A 20,063-nucleotide genomic window follows, 5' to 3' on the forward strand; every position below is an offset into this window, starting at 1 on the left:
CCTGGATATATTCTCTTGACTTGTTTAAATTCCAAAGATCAAGAAAATTTTGTTTACAAACATGCAAGAGCAGAAAACAAGCTACCCACAAAGGAGAAACATACTAAATTTGCATCCCTCCTTTTTCTAATATATGCAAGTTAACGTTGTGTCACTATCTCTAGTAAACTGAGGGGAAACCATAGTCAGGATATAAGAAATTTGTGTTCAGTTAAAATATTTACCTGGAGGTGAATAACAACAATTCTCAAGGGGAATTCTCTAAGCAGCTTAGAAAGCTTAATATTCACATACTCTTCAGGAAAATTTTACTAGAAAAAATGCTGTCAACTGAGAAATTAAAAAATAAAGTTACATAAAAACTTGAGGGGCCGACCCCGTAGCCAAGCGGTTAAGTTCACGTGTTCCGCTTCAGCGGCCCTGAGTTTCACGGGTTTGGATCCTGGGTGCGGACATGGCACTGCTCATCAGGCCATGCTGAGGTGGCGTCCCACATGCCACAACCAGGAAGATCGGCAACTAGAATATACAGCTATGTACTGGGTGGCTTTGGGGAAGAAAAAGAAGAAGGAGAAAAAAAAAAGATTGGCAACAGGTGTTAGCTCAGGTGCCGATCTTTAAAAAAAAAAAGAAAAGAAAAATTTAAAGCCCTAGAAAGGAAATATATGTGTGTGTGTGTGTGCGTCTGTGGATTTATGAAATATAACGCAAATATTTCTTAGAAGAAGTTCAGCAAGAAAAAATAAATAGATATTACTTAATTCTTGCCATTACAAAGAAAAGCATAATTCATTGGGACCTGTTATTAGAATAAAGATGAAATTACACTTTTCAAATCACCAGTGGTAAATCAAACAAAATATCAAAGATGAGTAAAAGATAAATGGATAAACAAAGACGTGGCGGGGGGCCAGCCTGGTGGCGCAGCGGTTAAGTTTGCACGTTCTGCTTCTCAGCGGCTGGGGTTCGCCAGTTCGGATCCCGGGTGTGCACATGGCACTGCTTGGCAAAAGCCATTCTGTGGTAGGCATCCCACATATAAAGTAGAGGAAGATGGGCATGGATGTTAGCTAGTCTTCCTCAGCAAAAAGAGGAGGTTTGGCAGTAGTTAGCTCAGGGCTGATCTTCCTCACACACACACACACACACACACAAAAGATGTGGCAGGAAAAATACAAGCAAAATTTAATAACATTATTTTTGGACAAGGGACTTAAAAAGCATTAAAGGTGACAAAAAGGTCATTTTATATTAAGTAGAAATATATTCCATAATGATGATACATGTGAGCTACATAATATGGTGTAAATTAGCAATGTCTTGAAAATTCAAATAGAATTGTCATGGTAGAAAGTTTTTAAATATCTCTGTCTTTACAGGTCAAGTAAACAAAAATATAAAATATTTGATAAATTTAATCAACATATTTCTTATATCAAACTTTTCATTCATTAAAGTATACATATTTTCTAACATTCTTGGATGATAAATATAAATAATGTACTAGTCCACCAATAAAAGTTAATAAATTTAAAAAGTAGAAATTAAATAAACCACATTTTCTGAAAATATAGATGACTCTAGAAATTGAGAAAACCAAAAAGAAACCCCAAAAAGCATGTGGAAATTGTGAAACACTTTGTAAATCATTTTAAATCAAATATCAAATATCAAATTATAAATATAAACTATTTAGAAATTAGCAATAATGAGAACAGTACATGTCAGAATGTATGAGATTCAACAAAGATGAGATTTAGAGTATAATTTATATTTATAATGGCTTTTATTACTGAAGGAGAAATAACAAAATATAATGAATAAACTGTCAATTCAAGAAGCCAGAAAAAGAAAGGGAATAAACTAGAAGAAGCAGAAGAAGGAATTAATAATAGTAAAAAATAAAATGGTGAATCATGAAACAAAAAACAATACAGAAAAGAGAACTGATGAATAAATTTAAGAGAGAAACCATTGCGTAGTTTGAATGGGACAATAAGAGAAAAATAGTACCTTTACATAAGTGCAGGCAAAGGGATATAACCAAAGGTACAGAAGAGATTTTGAAAATTAAAAAAAGATATGTTATAAAATTAAAATATCAATACATTGATAATTTCTATCACTTCTCAAGGTAGAAAATATGACTATGACAATTTGAGATAATCAAAGAAATTCTTTAGTGATGACTTTGTCTTGGATGGTTTTCCTCTGAGTTCTATCAAACCTTGAACAAACATATGCTTTCTATGTTAGTTACGATATTCCACAGCACAGGAAAAGAGCGCCAATACATTTTTTTAAACTCACGCAGTCCTTTTACCCTGAGCCTGACAAAGATGGTATAAAATAAAACTCCTGAATACTCTTAATATTAAATACTGATAAGCGATGTCCTCTGGCTTATGTTAAATCAAAGCCAGAAATATAATAAAAGAATAAACCATGATAAATAAAATTTATTCCAGGAATGTAAGGCTACTTTTTCATCAGGAAATCTTTTGATTTAAAATTTTCATGTGGATAGCACAAAGGAAATAAAAGAAGAAAGATATAATTATCTTGATATGGCAAAAGGGTATTTAATAAAACAATATTTATTTTAGATCAAAAATTTTAATAAACTTGCAATTGAAGAATCTTTCCTTAATATAATAGATAAATTATCTCCATGAAGTCAATATCCAATAAAGCACAAAACTGTGAAACACAAGTGATTCTCATTAAAGTCTGAAAACTTTAGCCAATGTAATAAGACACATAAGAAGATATAATAGCCATAAATATTAGAAAAGAGGACAGAAGCTATCATTAATTATAAATAATACAATCATCTTACTAGAAAACAACTCCAAAATTAACTGGAAAAGTATTAGAACTAATAAAGTGTTTCATTAAGATGACAGGATAAGAAATACATCTATAAAACCAATAGTTTCCCCCAAAACCAATATTTTAAAACTATTTTGGGGGAATAGGCCTCTTCTGATCAAACTGCAATCTCTCTGACTTGCCAAATTTTTAAAAGTCATTTTATGGAATTCAAGAAAGTCCCATGGACCCCAAAGTATAGGTTAACTGCTCTATGATGAATAATAATTTAGAAAATACAACAGAAAAAAATTCATTTACAATGGAAGCAAAACTTTAAAATGCCTAGAAATAAACTTAACAAACGTTGTGTGAGACTGATCTAAAGAAAATAACAAAACTTTACTGAGGGACATAAAAGAGAAGTGATACATCCTTAAATAAGAAATAGATACAGTAAAAATGCAATGCCATTTCCCTAAGGTTATTCTTTACTTTTCACACAATATAAGTGGAAATTCCAAGGATATTCTGGAACATAAAAAAATTGCTTAAAACGCACATGGAAGGGAAAGAAAACATTACAGACTAGGAAGATTTTCACCCAAAATTGGAAATGAGGAAAGACTGGTCCTTCAGATGTTAAAACAAATTAAAATAACGTGATCCTAGCATAGGAACAGACAAAAAATGCAATATTTCAGCATAGAAAACTCAGCAGTGGACTCGAGACTATGAAGAAGTTTAATTTTTCAAACTGGTGGTAAAACACTATTCAGCAAATGGTGTTGGGAAAACTGGCTAAGCACTTGGAGAAAAAAGATGGACCTTGGCCTTATACTTTACGTCAGAATAAATTCTAGCAGTTAGGATTTGGTGTAAAAGAAAAAAATTATAAAAAAATACTATTAGTAAGCAGTTGTAAAAAGGGCAATAGCAGCCCAATCACAATTATGAATACTGATGCTAAATTTCTGAGTAAAATACAGAAAACAGAATTCAGCTCTACACTGAAACAATAATATATCACAACTAAGTGTAACCTGAAATGCAAGAATGATCCAGTTATATTAAAGAATATTTTAATGCATTTCACTGTATTAGTAGGTCAAAGAAAAAATATGATCATCTCAATAGATGCCAAAAATGCATTTGATTAAATTGAATATCTATTCCTGATTTCTTTTAAAGGAAGGGTTGGACTTCCTTGACATGATCTCATTTCCAAATGGTGAAACATTTGAAGCATTTCAAGTAAGATCAGGAAAAAGACTATCTAGAGAGTTTTCAAGGAATCATATGCAGTAGCCAACACTAAAATAATTTATACTAATAGAGCTTAAACTTAAAATTAGACCCTTTATTATGCTAATGAAGAAAACTACAAAATTTGTTACAATTTGCCAATTGTTTTGCAAATGGATGAAGCTAAGAAATCTTGGAAGACTAACATGATATAATGCAAAGCACATGAGTTGGACCGAATCCAGAATTAGAATCCTAGTTCTGCTATTTTTATTATTCAACCTTAGCAAGTTATCTAAACTCTCTGAATCTAAGTGCCCTTATCTGTAAAATTAAAGTAGCAGCAGGAAAGATAGAGTAAACTTGCAACTGGCTATCTCTCCTGTTGATTATAACAAAAAACTCTGGATAAAATAAAAAATCAAAGACATGAGGACTTTGAAAAGTAAACAAAGCAGGTAGATTGGAGAAGGCAGTTAAACCTGGAGAAATAACCCATACAAAGGTGAATTCCCATTTTTTCCCCTTCTTTTCTCTTGTGGTTTTAAGCTATGGGTGGGACTCAGTCACATGGCAGTGCTCTGGGATGTCACCTAAAAGGCCAAGAAAGCCCGTACATTTCTGGCCTCTGGAAAAAGGGGGCCCTATGGTTCAAAGAATGTGGAGGGAATCTCCATTCTTATTTCTCTTTTTTTGCTCCTGGCTTTGCCTCACAGGCAGTCTTACTAGAATTGCATGGCAGTAATGTGATGGCCAATGCTCCAAGAGAAATCCCTTTTTTCTTGCTAGAGGACTTGGAAAGGGGAGCCTCAATGAGAAAGACAGTGTGGGGGAAATCCTGTAGAGGAGAGGGCTGGAGAAGGGGGTCTCTCTAATTCTGTGTATGAAGCTGTAGAAGTCCCAGGCTCATCTCTGAGCTACACATGTGCAGGACAGACCCAAAGTAGCTTAACAAAGGCTTTGAAAACTGAACTGACATAAAAACCATCACACACAGAAGAAAAGAGAGAACTTGTGGTTTGAACCTATCCAGGGTGATTGCCTACTGAAGCAAACAAAGAAAAAAAAATCAACAGTCTCCAGAGGATTTGAATATGACTCACAGTCTAAAAAACATAACAGTAAAACTTTCTAGGATATAATCTAAAATTATTCATTATACAAAGCACCTAGAAAATGTGAGCAATTCTCAAGAGAGAAGACAATTAAGATGCCAATCCTGAGCTGTAGGAATTATCAAACAAAGAATTTAAAGTGGTTATAATAACTATGCTTCATGAGGTAAAGGTAAACACACTTGAAATATATGAAAAGACAGAAATTCTCAGCAGAGAAATAAACACTTCAAAAAGAACCAAAAACATATTTTATGACTGAAAAACACAGTATCTGCAAGAAAAAATTCAAAGGATGAACTCAATGGCAGAACGTAGAAGACAGAGGAAAGAGTCAGTGAACATGAAGATAGATCAATAGAAATGATCTAATCTGAAGGACAGAAAGAAGAAAGATTGAAAAAGAACAGAATTTCAGGCACATATGGATTAATATCAAAATGTCTAACATTTGTGTCATTGACGTCCCAGAAGGAGAGGAGAAAATAACTGGTGCAGAAAAAACATTTGAAAAATAACGCTTGCAAGTTCCTCAAATTTGATGAAAGACATAAATTTACAGATTCAAGAAGCTCAGCAAAGCCAAAATATGATAAACTCAAAGAAAACCATGCCCAGACACATCATAATCAAATTGCTGAGAACTAAAGAAAAAAATCTTGAAAGCAGTTTGTGGAAAATGGCATATTACATATAAAGCAATGAATCAAATGACCACAGAGACCCTGTTAGAAATTGAAGTTATAATGGTTATATGGGGATAAATAAGAAATAATATGCTAGGTGCTCAGAAGATAAAAAACACAAATAATAGGTATTATTATTCTAATTGTAATTCTTTTACTACATCTCCGCACACCATATCTATTTTCCATTCTATTTCTTCAACCTTCCTGTGGTTTCCCCTATGTGGATTTGATCTTAAGAAGTGGATGAAAATACACCTTTGATAGTATTTCTCCTGATTTACTCCAAATCTTTTGTTCTTGTTGACAAGAGAGTCTCTGCTAATTCATGTCTTCTTTTTGAACAACTATTTTACCTCTGTAAGTTTTCTAAATTATTCCCTACGTATAATAATGCATCTTTTACTGTCTTATAGGGATATTGTGAAGATCAAATGAGCTATAGAGAAAAATATAAAAATTCCTGTGCCCAACTAAAACACTGAAAGCCATACATTTCAGAAATAGTACCAACTTGGAAATTCTGAAAGCCTAATTCTTTTAGCCAATTTCTTGAGAAAATATTTTAGAAAGGTGGCTTGCCCACATTATTCCACAGGCTGATAAGGTTGAGGATGTGTCAGTTAACCAGGTCATGCTTTGGCAGCTGACCCATAGGTTAGACCAAGCAGTCACCCCATGAAATCAACATAGCCTTTTGCAAGACATTTCTGGCTGTTGTGTGATGCATATTCAGCCCTTAAGTCCTAAATTCTCCTTCCAGCAAAGTGGAGATTCTAACCTCTATCTTCTTGGCACGGGAAACCAGGAGTAGTGAAGTTAAGGCACAAAAAGTTAGATTCAAAGTAGGATTCAGATGACTAATTTGAACTAGCATAACCGAAACGAGTCTGAAAGCCTAGGCGTTCTAATGGTGTTTATAAATCCATGACCCCTCTCTGCCCTCCCCACCTTCCCAGAGGCTGCGAGCAGTAGCACACGAGGGATATGTGAACTTGGTCTCTCGGCCAAACTCTTAGGGATGGAGCGAGCGGAGTCAGCATGAAGCAGCTCCAGGCAGCCTCGGGTTGTAGGAGGATGTGAAGAATGAGTGAGAGGTGTGCTCTCTCTGAATAAAAGACATCTCTGCATAAAGGATGTCATCATATAAAGACTGAGCAAGATTAGGAGTCTTGCTTGTAGGCCATAGGTTAGAGACACTTTCTCAGAGCTTCTTAAAACCTTTGGCCAATATTGAAGGAAAGTCACATGGGCTTCTTGGGCTTTATGATTCTCTGTTAAACAGAAGGGCAAAAAGGTAGAGGGGAAAAGAATGCGGAGCCTGCCCCTAGGGTGGGTTCTGCTGGGTATCCTCAGGAAGATTATATGACATCAGTTTCTCCTTGTGTTAAGGAATAAGAAAACTCCATTTTTAAAAGGGCGTGTCTGTGCATCTCAAATGGCGTGCATGCATATAACAGATATTGCTAAAGGAGTAACAGGATTTGAAAACTTCTACACGGTACAGAGTACTCTTAGTTAACAGATGGGAAACAAAGAAACGGAGAAAAATGGTGACTAGCTCAGATTTGCTGTGTCGGCGCAAAATCCCGAAAACTTTGCTCTATCCTGTTAGTCCTATTTTCATTTCTAGAAGAAGAATGCTATGATAGAATGAAGTCTTCATGCCCTCCCTGTACCTGCCATTTCTCCTTTCCTTTTCCCAACATGTCCATAAATAAATCTGCCAATAGTCCCACGTGGAGCTTCTCTCAGGTGGCCCATATCACATTTTTTTTTTTTGGTGCCTTGGACCATATCACTTTTTAAAAAGTGCACAAAGCATCATTAACTCAGGAACAAACTGTCATCTCTACTCCCAGTATGCCATCCTAACGATGAGTAAATGACATGTCTCTGTTATTGTTAGTTTCTTCTGCGAGAGGTAAAACCCAGAATACTTTTGTTAAGCTAAGTCTAACTAATCCTGTTATGTCAACAACATTTTTCCACACCTGATTTAAATTTATTTTTATTTTGTTGTGCAGTAAACTCTCTCTATTCCCTGCCTTGGTAATTATAGATGATAATATTTCAAGTTCTTACTTCTCTCACAGTGTAATTGTTTTCTCTCTGAAAGCTTAATCTACAAAATAAATCTAATTTAAATAAGCGAAAATGTGGTCCCCCAAGAATTTGGTTTGCTAACATTTTGCTCCAAGTTAGCAGACTGAGTCACCAGTCAAATGTAAGATTTACCTAACATGATTTAGTCATTTATAAAATTTCACCAACATCAGGAAATTCTATCAAAGTCAGAGCAAACTAGCAGATGGGTCAATGTGCAAAGTTCAAGGCTTAAGTGAAAAGAGGCAACTATTAGATTAAAATGATCGACAGGTCAAGCTAGCCCTAGGGCAGAAATATCAGAACTATTCAAGAAAAGATAGGCTTTAAATGACAGAGATGGGGAGCATCCTTACCTGTCTTCTGTTAGCTTCATTAGAGTTGTTCCTCGAGTAGAGAAGACAATAAAGGACATTCGGAGTTGTGGGCTGGAAAGGAAAAGAAATTCTATCAGGGCAGATAGAAAGACTGTGAAATGCCATTCCCCTCCAGTCTTCCCCCCTGTTCTTCCCTTTGTATCACGGCTGCCAGAGCTGACCCTACAACCCAAGGGAGCCTCCACACCTGGTGGCACAAGTATTTAGCCAGCAGCAGACTTGAAGCTGTGGACCAAAGAGAAGACTCTCTTTGTCTTCTTGGAGGCTGCTTCTGATTAGACACCACACCAGTGAGTGTGGATCACAAGGAAGAAAGCTAAAATGCATCACTGCCCTGTGCTCCTTCTGAAGAAGTGTGTCCCTAGAAGAGGACTAAGTCTGCATGACATTTATAAAAAGGGGGATCCCAATAGACAAAATTTGATAGTGTATCTGCAGTAGTCTGGTGTATCCTATAACGAAGAGGGTGTCTCAGGCTGTTGCAGCTTGATGCCATCAGCCATTAAGATCATACAACAAACTCCTTTTGTTCTGAAAATAGTATCACCATCAACTTTTAATTTCTACTTGGCTTCCCAAGGAGGTTATCCTATAAGGAGAGAATGTGCTGATGAGCCACAAGAATATCTATTCCACTTGGTAGTTATGCTTCTCATTATTAAGGAAGACATTGGCATAGTTTTTATATGGCAATGCTTAGGAGCTTTGTCAACGTAAAATCCACACTCTGGGAAAAAGAACAACTCTCAGCTGAGGGCCAAACATGTCTCTGTTTGCAAGATGGACTGTCAGACTTAGTGGATTCACCAATGGAAGGCTCTCTCTAGGTGGCCAACTGGTTCTTCCATCATAGCATCAACCTAATTCTTCACAATGCAATAAACTACTACACTTGACCTGACTCTGAATCTTGTAGTTCTCACTTCCCAGAATGTTTCTCAAACCTGGCCCCCTTTTCTGTCTCTTAGTTTAAGATCTCACCCTCATTTGTCTGACAATTGCAATTATTTCCTGCTGATGACCTTGCCTGGTATCATTCCTTGCTCCAATTCATTCTTCACACTGCTTCTAGAATTATTTTCCTAAAATATAGTACTGATCTTGTCGTTTATCTGCTATAAAACCTCCAGTGGATCCTATTGCCTCCAGGATAAAGCCAATATTCATTACCAAATATCTAAAGCATTTTTGGATACTCTTAGCATGGTTTTTAATACTTGGTAGGAGCCCAGGCAATACCAGCTGAATTGAATATTGGTTTCTTTCTTTTTTTTTTTTTCTTTTTGGAAGATTAACCCTGAGCTAACATCTGCTGCCAATTCTCCTCTTTTTGCTGAGGAAGACTGGCCCTGAGCTAACATCCATGCTCATCTTCCTCCACTTTATATGTGGGATGCCACCATAGTATGGCTTGCCAAGCGGTGCCATGTCTGCACCGGGGATCTGAAGTGGTGAACCCCGGGCTGCCAAAGTGGAATGTGCCCACTTAACTGCTGCGCCACCAGGCCGGCCCCAAATATTGGTCTCTTGAAACAGACTGGGTTCTCTGTCTACGACACCATGCTGCCTGCTACTACCTCACCACTGCTGGGCCAGCAGGACACCATGTCCTAAATGATAATAATAACAACCATAATGATCGTATTACTAAAATAATAGTCAACCTTATCAAGTGCTTACTATGTGCCAGGCACTATTGTAAGTGATTTGCACGTTTTATCTAATTAAACTTGGAACAACTTTATGAGATCAGTCCTATTATTATTCCTGTTTTCCACAAAAGGAAACTGAGACCCTGAAAGATAAAGTAATTTTTCCCAAGGTCATACAGTGAGAGAGAGGTGGATCTGGGGCTTAAAACAAAGCATGCTGATTCTAAACCTTGGGTTTTTAACTACTGTATTACACTGCCTCCCTTATATAGAGTTCAGGCTCTGGGAAGGATAACTTGAAATGTGGGAAATGTAGGTCTCCAAGACGCAATTGGTACCTGAGTCTGGGCTAGAGACATAATTTGGGAGTTCTCACTGTACTGACATGGGTAAAGTTGTTCCAGGAAATCGTCAGCAGTGAGAAGTGAAGTGAGCCAAATCTAGAACCAATACCAATATGCAAAGGTCTGGCCCAGGTCACGAAATGAAAGGAGAACCAGAAGCCAGTGGAGGAGAGAATTTCAAGGAGAGAAAAGTCTGAATCAGACAAAGCCCCTCTACCCATCAGAATAAGCACTGCAAGGAGCTCACTGGATCTTTCCTCTAGGACGACACTTATTGGCTTTGGTGAGAGCAAGCAGATGGAGCGTGGAGGTGAAGATCAGATAGCAGCGGGTTAAGGAATGAATGAGAAGTAAGGATAGGGAGATAGCAAGGCTTTAAAAATATTTGAATGAGAAACCAGTCAAGAAATGTTATCATCAATAGAAAGACATGATCAGAAGAATCATTGTTTTGTTTTTTCTTTTTTCAGATGAGGGGCAAGAGAGATTAGTTTATGTCTATTGCCAGTAGAAATGGAGCCAGGGGAAAGGTAGAGAAAAATACAAGAGAGAGACAAAGACCTGGAGGAGACTGGAGACAATGGGATGAAATGGACTAAAATGGAGGGGTTGTCCTTAAATAGGGGGTGCACTTGAATCTCAGAGGCAGATGGGAAGGATGTGCATGCACCTTTTAGGAGTAGGATTGGAACTTGAGGTAATCACTTGTCTGCTATTCTCTGGGATCTTGGTGAAGCAGGAGGTGAGGTTCTTTGCTGAGAGTAAATGGGTGTGAGGTGTAGGTTGGAGGCTTGAAGAAAATGGTGAAGAGGTAGAATCATTATTAGGAAAATGGGAGGGGGTCAGAATAAAGACAAATAGAGGGACTTGAAATTTCAAGGATCCCACTGAAATTATAATGTTATATTTGTACTGGCATCAGCCACTGTTATTGAATGAATTTCCCGCTGAGGTAACAGCTGCCTAGACTATTTATTAAAGTGAATAAATAAAAATCATGCACTTATCCAAATGTTAATTGAGCATGTGCTATGTGTCAGGCACTGTTACAGGCACTTGGACTGCACCAGTGAACAAAAGAGAGTCCCTGCCTCTTGGAGTTTGCATGACAGTAATGTCTTGGTGCCACACTATGAGGGGGTCCTTAGCCAAGGAGCATCAGAGGAGACAACTGGAGGAAAGTGCCTTTATGGTCTGGATTATGCCATGTCGACTTCTGGTCCTTAGTTTCTTCATCCATAAAATGTGAGGATTAGATCAGGTGGTCTCTTGGGTCCCCCCACCCCTACCTCTAACTTTCTTTCATTCCAAGATGGTGAAGAGTCTGGAATTACTGAAGGAACTGGGAAAGAGAAGTGTTGAGTGCCCACTCTAAACCAGGTGCTGGGCTAGTTGGTTTGCACATGTTTTCTCTTACAATCCTCATGTGCAAATTAGGGTTCAGCCAAGGTGAGTAAATTGCTATGGTTGCACAATGGAGCTTGGATTCAGGTCCACATGTGCCTGACTTCAAAGCCTTTTCCATCAGCTCCTCTGCTTCAGAGAGAACAGGAGAAGAGAAGAACAAGCAGAGACATAGCAGACGCTGTCAGATGTCTGGAGGCAGCTTTGTTTTATGGCACTCCAAAGGACCAGCGGATGAGAGCGCAGGAAAGGACATTTTAGCTCAATGAAAAAAAGAGTCTTCTGGAAACTAGAATTGTCCAACTATTTGACTGTTTGCCCCGAAAGGCAGCAATTTCTCACCAGAACTATTCAAGTTGAGGTGAGTGAATGCCTCCTAGGATGCATTAGGAAGCTGTTCCTTTCAATTCTAAGTTTCTAAGATTCTCTTAAATACTTTGTTTTTAATACCAACCAGGTATTTGTTTCTTTCTTTTCCCTCTACTTTTTTCTCCTATCTCCTCTCAGCATCTGTTTTTCCTATTCTTCTGGGGTTAGATGCTTCCTGCAGCAGTGTCCTATTTTTCGCATGGCAGGAGCACACCTCCTAACCCTTTCCCTCCAATTGGGCAGACAGGTATGTGTTGAGACCAGTAACTGAATCTGGAGGGAACACATTTGTCATAACCCTGGTCTTGAAGGAAAACCTGTATTCTGAGATTCAGAACCTTATTCAAAGAAGAAGTTTGTGGTTACTCATAGCAGCTGGGAGACTCTACAGAGGCCATCCATCAGGAGTGGAGTTATGATGATACTTACTATGATCAGACCAATTTTGCCAAACACCTTGACAACTGGCTTCAAGCACACCCATGAAAGCTAACACAGTTGTTATCCCATAGAGGCTGTACCCAAGGAGGCTGAAATGACCTCCTTTCCTTTGCTAATGGGTGTCTATACTCACTAGAAAAAAAGACCTCCAAGGCCTCTCCAATGTTTATAGTGATGATGTTCAAAACTGCATTGCCCTTCCTTGGAAAGTGGTGTTGAGAATGCTCAGAGGTTTCTAACTGATAGGGCACATAGCTAGGCTGACCAACTGTCACGGTTCATCCAGGACTGAGAGGAGCTCCCAGAATATGAGACTTCCAGTTCTAAAACTGGGAAGGTTCTGGGCAAACTAGGATGAGTTGATCCAACACACCCTACATGAGTCCAGCTAGAATGAGCCAATTGCCCCAGTGAGATGCATGGTGAAAGAAAATGTTAATCATCCTTCTACAAGATGTATTATTCAACAAGACAGGGAGAAAGTTAAAATTTTGCTCTTATAGCCAAATTGGGCTCCTCCTAAAAACCGGAAGCCAAAAGTTACTCTACTATGTGGCGAAGATTAAAACAAAGTCAAGTCTCTGGTCCAAGGTCTGAGAGGCTACCTTTGTCCAAAAGCATCCCCAAAGTAGTCAGTAATGAGTAGAATAGCAAACATAGGCTGGTTTTACTCACGGCAGAGCAATACACAATCTGTTTCTCACCTGATGAATTTGTGAGCCAGCTGTTCCACAAAGTAATAGATTTCATTCCAGTGGTGTAGCACACTTCCTGATCTAGAAAGCAAAAGCAGATGTTGCTTAATCACGTGTTCATTTGTCTTTACCTTGTATTCTCTCTCTTCATATTCTTTTATTTTACATTTGACTTATCCATTAAGTGAGCTCATTATCTGAAACTTATAACCTTGGAAATTGTTTGAAAGGGCATTTAGACTTAATGTTAGAGCTCTTAAAAATTTTGTTAAAAAACTCCCTCCACTCCACCTTCCAGTCCTTTCCACCTCCACTCTACACACTTATACACACACACACACACACACACACACACAAAATCCTGGGCCCAAACAGATTCACAGGTTAGTTTCAAATCCTAAGCAACAGTTATTTTTGTGCTATTTAAATTATTCTTCTGATTAGGGAAGAAAAAATATTCCAATTCATTTAAATGAAATCAGCACAAACTAGATACCCAAATAGACAAACAAATCCCTCTCCTCAAAAAAGAGTCCAATTTCATTCACAAATATAGATGCAAAATCTCTAAATAAAATATTAGCAGAACTAATCCAGCAGGAATCCAAAGGAATAATAATTAATTAATTAGTGGAGATTGTTTCAGAGCATACTGGTAGTTCAATATTCAAAGAAATCTAATGCAAATAGTCATACTAATACATAAAAGAAGAAAAACTATACAGCCTTTTAACTATATTAAAAAGGGATCTTCTTACTGAAAAAACTGTTTCTCTAGGACATAGGAAACTTAGAATTTCAGAGTTGGAAGGGGTCTTCTTGATTTCCCAAGGTTGTCTTCTGTTTCACTGACACCACTTACTACCACTTCAATTCAGCTGATAAGTGTTTTTCATAGTGCTTGTGCTCAATCTGTTGCAGTGACTGCATATTAAGTTTTTCTATTCTAACCCACTCTTTTCTTTAGCTCTGATGCCTCTTTCCTTTCACTTTGATCTGTTTCAGCCGAGTTCTGCATTTCTGCCTGTCATTCTAATAATTGTTGAGCTTAGAGTTTGCTCCTTCTGCTCTGACATTTTGTACTGCAAACATTTTCTGCAGTCTCAGATGATTTTTATTTTTTACGCACTCATTTACCTTAATTTTAACTTCTAGAGAGTTATTTATTGCTCTAATTTTTCTTTGTTTCAGGACATTTTATAGATATTTGAGATGAATCTTGACAAAACAGATTTTATGCCTTCCTTTTCATGGTGTAATATCCCTAGGAATTCTCAGTCTAGTTGAGTGTATCCCATCTCTATGAGGAGTATTTATTTTTCTCTGCCACATATGCACAAATTATGTCTGACCAACCTGAACAAAAGTGATACAATGTGTTACGGTCATACAGTGAAGGACTCCATATCATAAAGCCATCTCAGTTTCCCCAAGTTAATCTATAACTTCAATCCTAGGGAAAATTCTGAAAGGATGTTTTGTGAAAATCAAAAATTGACTTTAAAAATGAAACGAAGATTAAAGTACTAAAAGTAATCAAGGAAATTATGAAATAGAAGAGCAAAGTTGGAAAGCTTGCCCTATCAGATACAATGACTCTGTATACACGATACATGATGTAACAGCAGAGTCAATGGAGTAGAATAGAGAACCCAAGCATCATCCTATGTGAGGTCTGCTCTATAGTGAACAAGGTGATTCAAACTGGGGAGGGGGAATAAACTCTTCAATAAATGATGCTGTGCTAATGGGTTTCTAATTGGAAAAAACCAACTACATCACTATCTCACACCAAAGGTAACCCTAGATGTATGTTTTCCCTAACGGGAAAAACAAAACTTGAAATTCACAGGGCAAATTATAGAAGGATTCTTATGTTGTCAGGTTAGTGAAGAGTTTTTTCAACCAGATACAGAAAGTAGGAATTGTTTTTGAAGACACACTGTCTGAAGTGCCTAAAATTCTGAATGAAAAAAGATATCATAAACAAGTTCAAAGACAAGAAAAGAGTGAGAGAAGATGTCTGCAACAAATATAAAAGGCAAAAAGATTAGTGTCTAGGATATATAAATAATTAGTACAAGTAAAAGTCAAAAAGTCAAACAGTAGAAAAATAGACAAAGGATCAGAACAGGCAATTCCCTGAAGGACGATAAATTAGCATTTGAAAAAACATTCAACTCTTTTAGTGAATATAGAAATGCCTACTTAAACAGTTGTGTGGGGAAGAGCAAGCAGTTTCATGTGGCAGCAGCATGGAGCCCAGGGTAGGGGGTGAGGATTGGGGAGATGGAGAAAGAGATCAGGATGAGGAGGGGGTGAGAGCCCTTATGTCAAAAATAAACCTTTTCCAGTAAACTTCTTCTGTTCCTGTCTCTCAGCCTTTATACATATTCCATCTACTTGGGACACTCAATGTTCACACTGGCAACCTCCTACTCATTCTTCAAGACTCAACTCAGTCCCTCCCTGTTGCCATTGATTAACACAGACAGGGCTCATTGCCCCTGCCCCATGCTCTCAAGGGACTGTGTACATCTGTCAGTCATCTCTGATATTGGATTGCAATCACTTTTTTTTTCAAGCTCTCCTTCGAGAGTCTTAAGGATATTTGCCTCTCCAGCATGTATGTGTTTGCTGAATGGAAGAAGAGCATGGAAATGAGAAGCCTCTATTGCTCAAGAAAGCCTCCTGATCTTTTGCCAGCTGGACATCCCCTCTTTCGCCTTTGTCGTTTGGATAAACACCCTGGGTTTACGACGCAGATGGCTCCAGACAACACCTGTGACCCTATGCGAACCTGAGGAGCCTTCCCAGGTGGGTCAATGAGTCTAATGCACAGATCCTTGGTGAATGGACCTACCTAATCATCAACGATAGATCTCTGAGCTCAATGGTAGCTGGGAGTCTCCCAAGAGCTCACCAGAACTGCATATCCTAGCCCTGGGCTTTTAAAGCTTCAGAAATCCTCTTTCATTAGAATCCCAGCCATCCTCCTGGACAGGATTCAGTTGTATACTTCACATCTCAGACTAGTCCTGGCCGTTCTCTTTTAGCCATGAGGTAGATGCTCGGCTCCTGGGGGTCCTGGTGAGGGTCTAGCAGATAGGGCCCAAGGCAGTCTAAGTGCCTCAGAAGACATGACATAAGCCATAGTCTAATCCAGGATTCTACAACTCCTTTCCACTGGAATCAAGAGATTTCCTTGAACACTGGCCATCTGTGCCCACTTCTGAAATGCAATGCTGTATTTTGGGCCATATGACCAGGACAAGTACTATCTGCAATTTTGGTGACTGAGGGGTAGTGTAAGATGCCTAATAATTAAAGAGGAATCCCCCCATCTCCCCTACCCCATCAGTAGAGAAGTCCTGCAGTGGGGGAATTATACTGGAAGGGGAGGCAAAGCGTTGGTGAAAGAGGGACTTGAACTAGAACCGGGGGACTATTCTTGGCTTAAGGAGCAAGGGTTTGGAGTAAATGCTTTTGGGTACTATTTCTTTGTTCTCAAGGATTGGCCCTATTTTACAGCCACAAATCAATCTACATTCCTTACTTATTAAACATGATCACCCAATGACAATTCACACTATCTTTTGTCTTAAAACACTTCATTTTCACTATTCTTTTATCTGACTGACGTAAAATTTATATGATTTTGGTATTCAACTGATTTGTTGATACTAGATATAAGGAAAGATCCAAGAAATATCCTTGGGTGTTGAGAATAGTCTAGATCCAGCTGGAAAACTTTCTTGCTAATGGGCAAGCACTGTATTTTCTCAAGAAGAAAATAAAATGAGATCTCTAAGATAAAAGTGGAGACCAGGAGGTATTGACAGGCTTCCCTCTCCCATCCCATCGCTGGTAATAACTTCCCTGTCACTGTTGAGGTTTGCTGTTTCATTTATACACATGATCATTCTTTACACAATTATATAAGCCTTGACCAAAATACACCTTCTTTGGGACACACTTGAGATGTACATAGTGTGTTACCTCAAGCATCCAGGTGAACATAACCTTCTAGGATTCTGAGAACCAAACTGGTTTTGTCTTCTCTGGGTTACCATGGGATCCCACAGGGCCTCAGCTACTGAAGGGGCAGACGAATATAGGGTTAACTAGATCTGCACCTTGAAATCCTTCCAGTCCTTACTACTGAGCCTTCTTAACCCACACACGCATGCTCTATCATACCCTAAGATCAAGTCACCCCTTGGAAAAGGAAAGAGCCCCATGTCAGCTACTCATGGTTTTAGCACGGAGCTAAGTTTTTTGGGGGTGCTGCTCATATCTCTTTAACTCAAATCCCCAGCAGCAAGAGGCTTGTCTGCCTGGTGCCAATCCTTTCCGCTGCCTCACCCCCACCCTTTGGCCACAGCTGGATGTCCTAACCCTGAACTCTAAATATGTCATCCATGAGGCTTCTGGAAATTACCCCTGGGACCTCAACCAGACTCCTGCCCTTCTCCTATAGGGATAGCTATGCTGGGTCTTTGACTCAGTTTGGACTTTCTGTCAAAACATGCATGTCTCACATGCACTTTGCCTTGTAAACTGATTTTCTAGTTATGAATCTGCCCTAGTAGCTACTCCCAGAATAATCGACCTAGGATGGTGTGTCTGTGTTCAGACCCTTGGCTTCTTCTCAACATGGAGGACCTAAGTGGACTCCTGGTCACAGCCAAGAGAAGTGAGGTGCTGATTGGGGAAGTGGAAGAGGGTGGATCCATTTCCAGTTTCTCCCCACCCTACAATGTGTAAAATATCTCATTTATCATGCCAACCTGTTTAAGAGTTAATGATCTTAAAATCCCAGCTATGGAGTCCTGATGTTTTCTTCAGGCAGTAATGGCTCACTTGGCCATTGCTAACCAAAGCTCTAAGGCAGAAATACAAACTCCTTCTTAGCCCCGATATGGGTAGTACTGGGAAATTTTCCATTGGACTCTATTGTGGATTGTTTTGTGTTATTTTTTTTAATTGCTTTTAATACACAATTACTGGGCAGACTATAGTCATAGAAAGTTGAAATGCCCTTGTTCTAAAAATCAGTGGATGTGAAAGGTCCCTAATATTTGACTCAATTAAATCCTTACTCAGATGCAATTCTAGCCCCTGAAGATTTCCAGGGGCCAGCTAAGGAGGATTCAGGCCCCTTCTTGGGATTTTTATGCCCTAGTTCCACAAGTATAAATCGCAGCAAAATTTTGAATTCAAGTCACCTCCCAGGAATTCTGCTTGGATACAGTCGTACCGGGGTCTGTGCTTGACCATGCACTCAAAATACCTGGGTTCACTCAAAATCAGAGTCAACGCCTTCTCACACCACCTTCTCTATGGCCTCTCCAGTGTTTGGAATATGGTAAAGTTAGCAAATTTTTGTGACATTGCATTCGCTGTCTGTTCCCAGCGAAGGATTTTGCTTGGAACCCGGCATTGCCCTCAGATTACTGTTCAATTACTTCCAAGGGTCTAATATGCAAAGAGTAGGAGCAAAATAAGAACTGTGAGTCTCATTCTGATTTGTTTTCTGAACCACATTCTTTTGTGTTTATGTGAGTTTCCAAATCTCCCTGTGGTTCAGCTCTTTAGAAAACACAGGCGCTTTCCATTAGCCACACATACAATCAGACTCAAAAAGAATCAAGCGGGCCAGACTGAGTTTAAATTGTCCCCTCTTCTTTTGCACATGGGTTAGAATAAAACAAAAGGGAAAAAAGAGAGCTAGAGTTGGAACAATTACTCAGGAGTCTTTTAATCCTGGAAGAGCAGAGTCGTTCTAAGTCTGGAAATTGTAAAACTGTCAGTCCTGGCCTTTCCTTAGCCCCACCCAGCTGAAGTCACTGATGTCCTCAGTGACCCACCCAGGTCCCCAGCTAATCCTGGAAGGGTACGGCAGCCTCAGGCACCACCAAGTGGGACCAGCAATTAGTTCTGCCATCAAATGCCCCCCATTCATTTGCCTCCTCTCTCTGCCCCCCAACTTCTTCCTTGGTCTTCCTCTCCTTCCTCCTAGCCTCACACTGCACCCTAACTGGCTGGAACCCTAAACCCGGCCCAGGCCGTCAGCCCTGGTCCTCCTATGACCGACTGGAGTCATGGCCAAGCCTCCCTCCTGCTCAAAAAGCTTGACTTTGACCCCTGCTTCCACTCCAACTTCTTCAGACACCAGTCTACACGGAAACCAAGCCATTGAGCACTGCACTTTATGTATGGGGCTACCCCCCCAGCTTCTGTCTGTTGCAGAGACCCGGGTCCAGGATGCTCAGCCCCACCCTACTCACTTGTGAGGAGTTTCTCCTTTAGTCAATCTAACTGAGGGCTATGAAAACAATGACTTTTAAGCTGCAGAATGCAACTTATTAACGATTTGGGAAATCAGTTTGGTGGGATGTTGCCAACATTTTTAAAAAAAGAAATAGAATGGAAAAATCAGGATGTACTGCATACTGTAACAGAAATGCTATATGAAACTTTCGGTCAATTATTTGTACATGTTATACATATACTGTGTCAAGATGTAAACTGTATTTTTTCTTGTGGATCATGATCAAACAGATATTTTAGCAAACTATCTCTACTAATTCATCTTTTCCAACACACACACACACACACACACACACACACACACACACACAAGCATAAACACCAGGAAAAGCCGAAAAAAAATTTCTGATATCAACTATTGGTACTTTTGGTGCAAATTCAACAGAAAATTGTTGTTGTTAAGAAAACGATCAGGTAGCTGCCCATAAGATATGTCACATAATTGAAATGCACACCAAGATGTGATAAGTGAGACCCATGGGTCA

At 38.9% G+C, this 20,063-nt stretch overlaps 1 protein-coding gene across 3 annotated transcripts in view; it reads right to left on the bottom strand.

The window, feature by feature from the left end:
• ANTXR1 (ANTXR cell adhesion molecule 1) overlaps window positions 1-20,063 on the bottom strand; it is a 219,166-nt gene that overhangs the window by 179,679 nt on the left and 19,424 nt on the right. For all 3 annotated transcript variants that reach the window (XM_046660702.1, XM_046660703.1, XM_046660704.1), the window contains exons 2-3: window positions 13,255-13,326; window positions 8,320-8,391 (exon numbers count right to left, since the gene is read on the bottom strand). In XM_046660702.1, the coding sequence (XP_046516658.1) occupies window positions 8,320-8,391; window positions 13,255-13,326 (144 nt within the window). The remainder of the gene's footprint in view (window positions 1-8,319; window positions 8,392-13,254; window positions 13,327-20,063) is intronic.

Source organism: Equus quagga, chromosome 5, assembly GCF_021613505.1.
Source record: "Equus quagga isolate Etosha38 chromosome 5, UCLA_HA_Equagga_1.0, whole genome shotgun sequence".
Lineage (NCBI taxonomy): Eukaryota > Metazoa > Chordata > Mammalia > Perissodactyla > Equidae > Equus > Equus quagga.